The 9421-nt window shown below is 41.0% G+C and overlaps 2 protein-coding genes across 5 annotated transcripts in view; both read left to right on the top strand.

The window, feature by feature from the left end:
* The first annotated feature begins 171 nt into the window (after positions 1-171).
* On the top strand, positions 172-4603 carry arhgap19 (Rho GTPase activating protein 19). The gene is made up of 11 exons (XM_088385700.1): positions 172-258; positions 508-752; positions 1082-1162; positions 1631-1840; positions 1924-2150; positions 2237-2323; positions 2560-2625; positions 2884-3090; positions 3179-3277; positions 3437-3532; positions 3670-4603. The coding sequence occupies exons 1-11, from the start codon at positions 215-217 to the stop codon at positions 3700-3702; spliced, it is 1395 nt and encodes a 464-aa protein (XP_088241826.1). The 5' UTR covers positions 172-214; the 3' UTR covers positions 3703-4603.
* A 2543-nt stretch (positions 4604-7146) lies between these two features.
* Positions 7147-9421, top strand: part of slit1a (slit homolog 1a (Drosophila)) — a 68085-nt gene continuing 65810 nt past the window's right edge. For 3 of the 4 annotated variants that reach the window (XM_088385207.1, XM_088385206.1, XM_088385203.1), the window contains exon 1: positions 7148-7729. In XM_088385207.1, coding sequence (XP_088241333.1) covers positions 7530-7729 — 200 coding nt within the window. In that variant the 5' untranslated portion in view covers positions 7148-7529. Of the gene's footprint in view, positions 7730-9421 lie in introns of all 4 variants that reach the window. The other variant, XM_088385205.1, reaches the window with a different exon arrangement.

Here is a 9421-nt window from a genome sequence, read left to right as displayed (position 1 = left end):
GACAGTATTCTATTACATTGTGATTTCAGTTAAAATAAATGTGCATCCTGATAAGGATGAAAATTATACAAAATGCAAAACCTAAAATACAAACATTGACATATTTCGCATCTATCCAATCAGCGGCCACGTTGTCTGACGTCATAACATTGTGGCCAATCAGAAATCAAAAGGCAGAACTAAAAAACGAAACAGCGGAAGATTCAAATTGAAGATGGCGGCTGAAGACGGTATTCAAAATACACAAAAGCTGAAGAGGTACGTACTCAAAAATGGATGTTACCTTAGAAAGACAAAATGTGTAGTTTAACGTATTTTACTGTGTTTGAATGCGGGTACCTTTACGTTGTGTCCGATCGTTTTGAATTCTTGATATTCTGTGTCGTGAGCTAACAATGCTATGTAGCCTTCTTAATTTATAATGCTGCTTTACTGCTGACGATCCGTTTGGACAAATCTGGAGCAATTTCACTTGAACCTGTTTTTCCCTCCACGCATGGGGACAAGATGCGGTGTATTTACAAGCATGGAAACATCAAACATGTGCCAGCCCGTCATCTTCGACCCGGACTTCTTTGTCGAGAGGCTGAAACATGAACATCCGCAGATCTTTACAGATCTGGTCTTGTCACATGTCACACGACTCATCGACCTCCCTGGAGATGAGTTTGCACAGCTCACTGGTGACTCTGAGCCCAGGGTGCCTTCCTCTACTGGCTTCCTCCGCTCGTTAAACTTCCTGAAACGAAAAGGTCATTTTTTTCTCCTCAATCCATATGCTAATTTGACTTTATTTAAATTCCACTCTTATTGTTAGTCTCCGACTGTATAAGAACTGAGCGTTGGATTTGGGATGCAAAAGTACCCCCGAGCATGGCGAACCCCTCCCAAAATTAAGATGGGGGGGAGGGAATCTGTTCATTGCACAGCATTAACATGTATGGAATGGCCTGATTACTGCATATTTGAGTACTGGCTCAAGTCACTTGATTTGGACTATCTGCAGATACAATCCAGATCACCTCTATTTTTTTGGTGGGACAGCAACCGCATTTACTGGAATGTTTTTCTACCCCCCCAGAGAAAGGTGCAATTTTTGGCGCGCCCTTGACTGAAGAAGGGATAGCGCAGATCTATCAACTGATTGAGTACCTGAGCAAAAGTGAGTGTTTTTTAGTGATGTTTAGTGATGCTGTCAATTATATATATATGTCTTGGCTCAGTAAAGGTTGGCAAGCACTGCTCAGTATATAGCACTTAGAAAAAAATTTCATCTGTTAGTTATAGAGAAAATGTCAAGAACACTCTGAATGTGTTAGCAGGGGTTATATAACGCTGCATTGCCATTACCTCTGTTTACTGCTCAGTCATCCTCTGCCTTTTGAATTTTGTGACAACCCCACTGCTGCCTGCTAGCCTTGAATTAGCATGACGTCTTCTTGATTTATTTTTGGAAAGCCGATGACGTATTTGCACAAAAGTGGACACTGGGCCCCAATGCTGCCGTCAATAATTCATTATGAAGCACTTTGCCTCAGCACGCGTGCTCTCATTTCACGTTTCATTCACTCCGTCTCTCACTGTGTCCACCTGCTGACATCATGTTTTTGCCTTTGGGGCTTTCTCCCAGATCTTCACATGGAGGGGCTGTTCCGCGTGCCGGGCCACAGCCTCCGACAGGCAGCACTGAGGGAGATGCTGAATGCCGGGGCAGAAATAGATCTCGAGACGGGAGACTTCCACCCCAATGATGCCGCCTCGCTGCTCAAAGCCTACCTGGGAGAGTTGCCTGAGCCCCTGCTAATGCACAGACATTACCATGTCCACCTTAAAATCGGAGGTGGCTATCATTTCATGTCTCAAAACCAAATATTATGCTTCTTGACTTTCTATATGATGTACCTTGGTTTCTAACGTCCACAGAGCTAACTCTTTTTGATGAGAAAGGAGATAAAAGTAAGACTCCAGACAAGGAGCGGCAGGTGGAAGCCTATCAGTTGCTTTTCATGCTGCTGCCACCAGTCAACCGCAGTCTGTTGAAGCTCCTGTTGGACCTCCTCTATCACACCGCACGCAACCAGCACGTCAACAAGATGTCTGCTATCAATCTAGCAACCATGTTTGCACCACAAATTATCTGGCCCAAAAATGTACGGATCATTTAGTTTCTTTTTACATTCCATGAAACCCATTATTTAATTCATTTCTTGTAATCTTTCCCTGTCTTGTTTTGCAGGTGATGGCAAGTGAACTTCAGGAAAGCATCGAGAAGCTAAACAATCGCATCGCATTTCTCATCAGGCACTCTCAAAAGCTTTTCAAGGTAAACTAGCACAGCAAACGCTCCTGTTTAGAATGGAATATCAGTCCTGTAAACTTGACTATTACGAGGGAATGTGAAAAAAATACAATGGGGAATGTCAAAACAAGGAATTCATAAAGAATCCAAAATATTAAGATGAATGTGTAGTTACTGTCATTTAGTGTCCGTGTGATTGTGTCAATTTGAAAATAACAGTTCTCAACATTCTATTTACATTTACTGTACTTTCATTGAAGGCCCCTCCATATATCAAAGAATATGCGCATATGTACTTCACCAGATTTAAACCTCTTCACTCAAAGGTAAGCATATTTTTCTTGTATTTTTTCTTTGAGTTGAGTTAAAATCTTTCCTCGACAAACTATTGTTTATTTTCTGCAAGCAGTTTTTCCCCCCATGTTTTTTCTTTGAGTTGCGTTAAAATCTTTCCTCGACTAACCATTGTGTTTATTTTCTGCATCTAGTTATGATTTTTGGGTTTCATTGTGTAGTTAAGCTCAGCTTTGAGTGGTATGACGTTGACATTGAAATCTTGAGTGAAATGTATCTGCTTATTCTAGGATGACCTGACGCTTGTCTCAGGGACCAAAGAGCCGCCGGCTGTGCCCCAGTCTACGTTTATTGTTTCTCCTTACGCGAGAAAGATCAGCACCAGCTCGACAAAGTCCACAGATACTGGGACATACACTGAATCAGCTCTGCAGGAACTTTACCAGCAAGTCAACAACATGCCCAACTCTGCCAAGAAGAAGAAACTCATCAGGCAGGTCAGTGTATCAACGAGATATCGACGAAATGAGATGAGACACATCTTGCAACTGAGCAGGGTAACGCGTCATGTTTGTGTGCGTTTAGTTTGAGAAGCAGCCATTGGTGACCACGCCCTCAGCCGATCCCCGCTCGCCATTCAGCAGGAAGCACTGGCGATCTCGCTCTTTGGGTGGAATAATTAAGGTTTGTTGATGTTAATTTCTTGTATGTACTATATATACGTATATATTGAGGTTGTTTTCTAATTTCAGCAGTTAATTGGAGGAAACGTTAGTTTCTCATGGTAATTACTATTTTAATTAATAATTCTAGTAAATCAAATGGTTTTGTTTGTCAAAACAGAAGAAAGTATTGGGAAGCCAAGTATCAATAGGCAAGGAAAATGGCAAAGTGCAGAGGCCAACAGCCACCTGCTCTGATGACACCGACAGTAGAGGGGTGAGTCTTTGTCTCCACTATGAGTGTTGTTATTGTTAGCTCTTATATACCACCAATGATTGTTGTTCTTATCTAAAAAAGAAATACATTGTAGCTTTTAAATCATGTTTACCCTTTCACTCTTGAATTTCCTTTAGGTTGTACTACAAGTGAGGAAACTTCCAATCTAGCTGTTTGGTACCTTTTTTTAATTTGAAGGTTTATTATGTGTCAAAGAGGAGGCTGTCAGATTTTATTTGTGTGTATTTGTCCGAGACTGGGTTTGTTGATCTCAGCAGTGAGGGTGGTACGCTCTATTTGAGTCTGTCCTTTTGCAAATGGTTAAAAAAAACAAGTGAATGAATGGCCACTGATGTTTTATTATTGTTTGTTTTTGTTACAAAAATTAATTTTTTATTCATTGACAGGGACCATTTCACAGAAATGTTGAGTTTAGAAGCTCATAGATGTGCCTTAAAATCAAATTCTTTTCTTTGCAATTTCTATTTAACACAATTTTTTTTGTGCAATTCACTTTTTTTACAGCTCCCAAACTTGATAAAATGCTATAATTTAACTTAAGTAGAGTGTTTTTCAGCAATGCAAACTTGAGATATGAGGTCCAAAGGTCAGTTTCTATACATTTATTTCTGTCTGGGAATTTGGGAATTTTTTGCTGTGGTATGTGTTTTTTTTTTTTTACATTTTTTGGAGTTTACTGCTGTCCCTCAAATGTGTCTGTGCTCTTTTGAGTCAGTTCTGCTTTCTTTGTAGCTGTGCATAGTTTTCATTCGCATGCATATTGAATAAGCTGTGAAAAACATTTGACCCGTTTTTGTATTTCTGGCTGAGGGCAAATGAAGCAGTTTGCCGAAGTTGTTAGTGAGGTTCTTTCTGTGAGGGTCTTGTGCCACTGTTACTTATTTAAAGTTCTTCTCTCAGTTGTGATTTCATCCAGTTCCATGGCCACTCTGCCAAGCTGTTACTATACAAACATGATGTGGCAAAGTCAACTAAATGGACTGTGTTGACTGGTGGTGTTAATGCTACTGTGAAATCCAACAAAGAACTTATTAAAAGACTTAAAACGTATTCTGTTTTTGTTATTTTCATCTCAAGCAATCGCCTGCGTTTCTTACTATGGCCACCAGGTAGCACTGTTTAGTTTTAAATAGATAGCCTTCAGTCATTTGAATAGCTTGCTGTAATGTATTGAATTTAGGACAAAATAAATCCTAGCATCTCTCCTAAACAAAATATACACATTTAGATAATTAAGCTCTATATAATTTCCTATTTTAGGAAGCATCCATAGAATATATTTTAGTGAGTCAGTGTATCCACTGCAGGCAATAAGATTGACGAGGAGACGGTGATGACTTAATACAGCAGCAAATAAAAAATAAAGAAATCCCAGCCTACAAAAACATGAGCAACAAATAGAAATAATGACAGGGATGCAAAATAGCTTGACCTTTAACTTTCACCAAAGTCTTTGCAGTTTGCAATAAATTATTTGAAGGTGTGTGGGTGGATGCAGTAGGCATGTCATTATGGTATCCATCAATGCATGTTTGGTATTGTAAGTACATGTTGTAAATACTGGTGAAAATGGCATAATTTTCTCATGCACTGTAAAGACGTGTCCATAATGGGAACATGACTGTATTGGTTTTGTATGTGACTTAGTTAACCATCTATCAAAGTCAGTGTTTAAATGAGTCAAAACAACTGATATGAAAACAATATGTCAATGTCAAGTGTGTGTCTTCTCGATTTGTGCGAAGACAACACTGTGGACAGCCACAACGTAAATAGTGAGTTGATGCTATTGCATCGTTTTGGCATAGTTTTATCTTATGAATAACTGTAACTAAGTTGCATTTAACTTCTAAATATGTTTCTGACTTTAAAAAGGTGACACTTTTATTTCTTTTATCTATTCACAAATAAATGAAATGTGGATATTTGTTTTGTACATATGCAATAATATTCCGTTATCTTTTTATCTACTGTATTGCTCCTGCAGGTTAAATAAGGCCTTCTGTTTTGTATCTTCTCCCTTTTCTAGTCTAATTATAAATTACTGGCATGTCCCCCCACAACCTTGAGAGTACCAGAATAATTCCTGCAGTGTTTTTTTTTTGTAAGCATTCCTAAAATGGAAAGACAACCCCCCCCCAATACACACATACCACTAAACACCCCTCTGTCCCCTCTTTAATTAGAGAAGATCTACACCGTGCCGACACTTTTACTGAGACAAATTGCGTCCCTCTCCTGACAGAAGTATCCATAAGTACACGTGCATGTGCACATATGCTTTTCTCCAACTTTGTTCATGCATCTGTCAATGAATGAGATTCTTTGGGCCGTGTTTATGTTAGGAGGGATACACCCTGTAGCAAAATCCCTCTGTGGATTCAAAGTGTCCCGAGGTGAACCATAAGCACAGCACTGACTAAAGACAGCTGTGTTGTTTATTGTCATTTTACCATAAGTTAAATAGAGGTCAATTAAGTTAATAAATACTGAACAATTGCCAGAAAGACAAGATTTCTTTCCAAGTTGCCTGGCAGCAATCAGGTCTGATCAAGTCCAGTAAACTACTAATACACAAGTTGATATGTCTAATAATCAGTCACCAAAATTGGATCTGGCTTCAAAATGATGTAAAGAGTCTCCAACTATGCTCTGACTCATATTTTGGCTGCCTGGGTGAAACAGAGATAGCGTACACTACAGAGTGCTCCACACAAGCCTCAAGCAAAATTGTTTTGGAATTGTTTCCTCTTATTTTCTTCCCAAATGCCCCCCCTCCTCCCCATCTTGGTAGCAATTTGACACACAGACATTACTGTGCAGCGTGAACATTTCTCTTTTCGCGTCTGTCAGAAACTCCCAGTAATGAGACGTTCCAAACCCAAATCCACATGTAGAGTCCCTCGAAATGCAAATGAGTATAAAGATAGAAAAGTCGCAATGATGCGTTGAGAGTAAATGGCAGTCTTTTGCTTGAAAGTAATATTCGGTAAGTGATATCCACATATGCTTCTTTTCTTAAACTTCCTCCACTTTAAATGCCATGCCAATCTACATCCTTAAATCTCATAAACAGAGCAGGTTGTAGCTACCACTCATTCGTTTATCGTGACATCATCTCTCAAATGACTATTTGGACATGTGGCTACACTTGAGATACACATAGTCATTTTCTTAGCCTCTGAGGGGCTGTGGTGTTGATTCTATTCATCCCTGCTGGAGTCACCTTTGTTACATGTACGCAATTACAGCCACACACACACAAAGCCCGAGCTCCCCTGCACAGCCCCTTCAGGCAGGGGTTATGCAGTGTCACGCAGGTTAGGTGCCGCTCTCTTGGGGGTACGCCTGGAGGCAACCTGGGAGAAAAGAAGGAGTTGAGTGGGTGGGAATAAACAGATAAAGATATGTGGAGTAGATGTGGATGGTGAATAGAATCCAGGGAGTGAAAGAAGGATCTTGAGAATGAGAGGGAGTTCAGGCAGGGTTCTGATTGGGGGGGTGTATACTGTGTGAGGAGGGGTAGGGGTGGAGTCGTGGGGGTCTGCTATTTGTAGATTCTTGTGATGGATGACTGGTGTGTGTGTGAGTGTGTGTGTCGGAGAGAGAGCGAGAGAAAGAGTTTTTTTCATTCTGCTCTTTCCTCCTGTTCCCTCTCTCTTTAGGCAAGCAGAGCGCAGTGGGACTGAGTGAGGAGGAGACGTGCGCACACCACAGCCACTCCACACAACCAAGGCAGGAGAAGAGTTTGCAAGGAGACAATAAGAGCAAGAGAACTGTTTTTTTGGGGGGGTAGCAAACTCCAAAAGAAAACTACAAGACCAAAACAAAAAAAAAAAGGAATTTGCCTTGCTGAACTCTTCAAAGGAAATTATATTGTTTTATTATCTTGCCTGACAATATAGACTTTTTTTTTTTTTTCTTTTTTTAGTGGGACTTCTTAGGAGGTGGACAGGAAGAAATAAGTCAGGCTGGGATGGTGTTGACAATGCCAGGCAAAAGGATGTATTTTGGCCCGCTGGAGCTGTGCGCGTGGGGCGTGATGCTGTGCGCCTTGCTGCCGGCCAGCGCGGGCGCCTGCCCTGCCCTGTGTACCTGCAGCGGCACCACAGTCGACTGCCACGGACTGGGGCTCAGGACCATGCCCAGGAATATCCCACGTAACACCGAGAGGCTGTGAGTACCACCTGCTCGCTTTGCCGTTTACCCCGCTGTAGTAACGTGCTTGATGTCACTCCGAAGATTGAGAACAATAGCCACGCTTGTCAAGCCGTGTGTCACACACTGGCATTCCAGTCCAGGTATAAATAGGCAAGAGGGACTTGAGTACTTTCCGTGTACTCACTAAAATATAATTTACTTTTACAAATCTAACTTTTAAAGTTACAGAAATAAGAATCAGCTCTGGCGTTTATATTCTGATTCTTCACTTGGCTCCTTTTCACTTCATCCCCCACTTTGGGTCTCCCCTCTACTAACCGACCCCTCCGCCCCTGGTCCTCCTTTCTCCCAGTCACGGCCCTGAATACTCACTTCACAAATTGTTAAATCATGTAGAAAATTAAGCAAATCTGCTCCTTTGGTGAGTCTTCCACCAGAATCTTGTAGCTGTCTTGTAAAACTGATGGAGGATGAGGGAGATGAGGATGACTACTGGAGTGGAGTTCCGTCCGTTCGTCGTCTTTTTCATGACATTCTCCTTTAAAATATTCATCAGAAAATCAGAAGTGGCGAGTGTGAGGGGAAATAGATTGTTATAGTTCAGCTTTTAGAATATCAGTCTTGAATAAAAGATGCTCTGGGAAGAGCGGAGGAGAGAGCCTGTGTCAGAAGCGGCACTGGTACAGTGGGAAATTAAGTGGGAAATGCATATTTCATGCTTTTCATATTTAATTTCTAAGAACACTTTTTTTTGGGTTTGATTTAGTTGTTGCCTAACAGTCTGAACATGCAGGTTGAGGCAGCGAGGAAACATGCTCATTTGCGGTTTTCCTCTTGGTTGTAAATATTCATTGCCTTCATTACTCAAGAGTTGTCTATGCATTCATTTCATTTTCCTTAAGTACATACCACATTTTAAACCTCAATTCATATTTTTCTATTTAATCAACGTGTGAGTCATGCAAAAAAAAAAAAAAAAAAAAAAAAAAAAAAGATTTTCTGCAGTAACTTTTATTTCCAAATTAGGGACCATCCTTTCCTGCGGGCTGTTGTGTGGTGATAAATCAAGGTTGAATGAGCAGGTCAACATACCTTCAACCACATGATTGTCCTGTTTGCATGCCTCCATGTGTGGAATCTTTGTTTTGCAATTCTGCAAAATCTCAATACAAAATGTTAGCCTCGACTTGTTTTAAATTCATTAGGCATGAAACAGCACAAAAATAACTCGCCTCACTTGAGTGGCAATGTTGAATTAGTCTTGGAAAGTAGAGCTGAGATGACTAAAAATCTTTGTGGATTGTGTTAGCGATGGTGTATACAGACTGATGCGTTTGGGAAATGGTGTGTGTGTGTTAAAGAAGGGGGGAGGGTTTAAGGCAAAAGTGTGTGTGTGTGTTTAGGCGCTGGGATGTGTGCGTTGAGGGTGTCGCCACAGACAGCAGAATCCCATTTGCACTTGTCAGTGTGGGTTTGGATCAGTTCTGACCCCTGCGCTCCTCAGCTCGGAGACACAGTAATGACACTGTGAGGCTCCCTATGCTAAAACCGCACCAGGACCACCCCCCTTTCCTGATTCCCTCTCCACATCTTTTTAATATTACTCCTCTCATCCAGCCCCCCACCATCCTCTGTGAAATCACTGTTGAAAATATCTCATGTGCGATGCTTCTTTTCGGCAGATATTGATCCGAACATGCGCCTCAT

This window comes from Syngnathus floridae, chromosome 9, assembly GCF_059516105.1.
Source record: "Syngnathus floridae isolate MCC-2025c chromosome 9, RoL_Sflo_1.0, whole genome shotgun sequence".
Classification (NCBI taxonomy): Eukaryota; Metazoa; Chordata; class Actinopteri; order Syngnathiformes; family Syngnathidae; genus Syngnathus; species Syngnathus floridae.
Note: the sequence above shows the minus strand (reverse complement) of the source record. Positions and strands in the feature narration are given on the sequence as shown.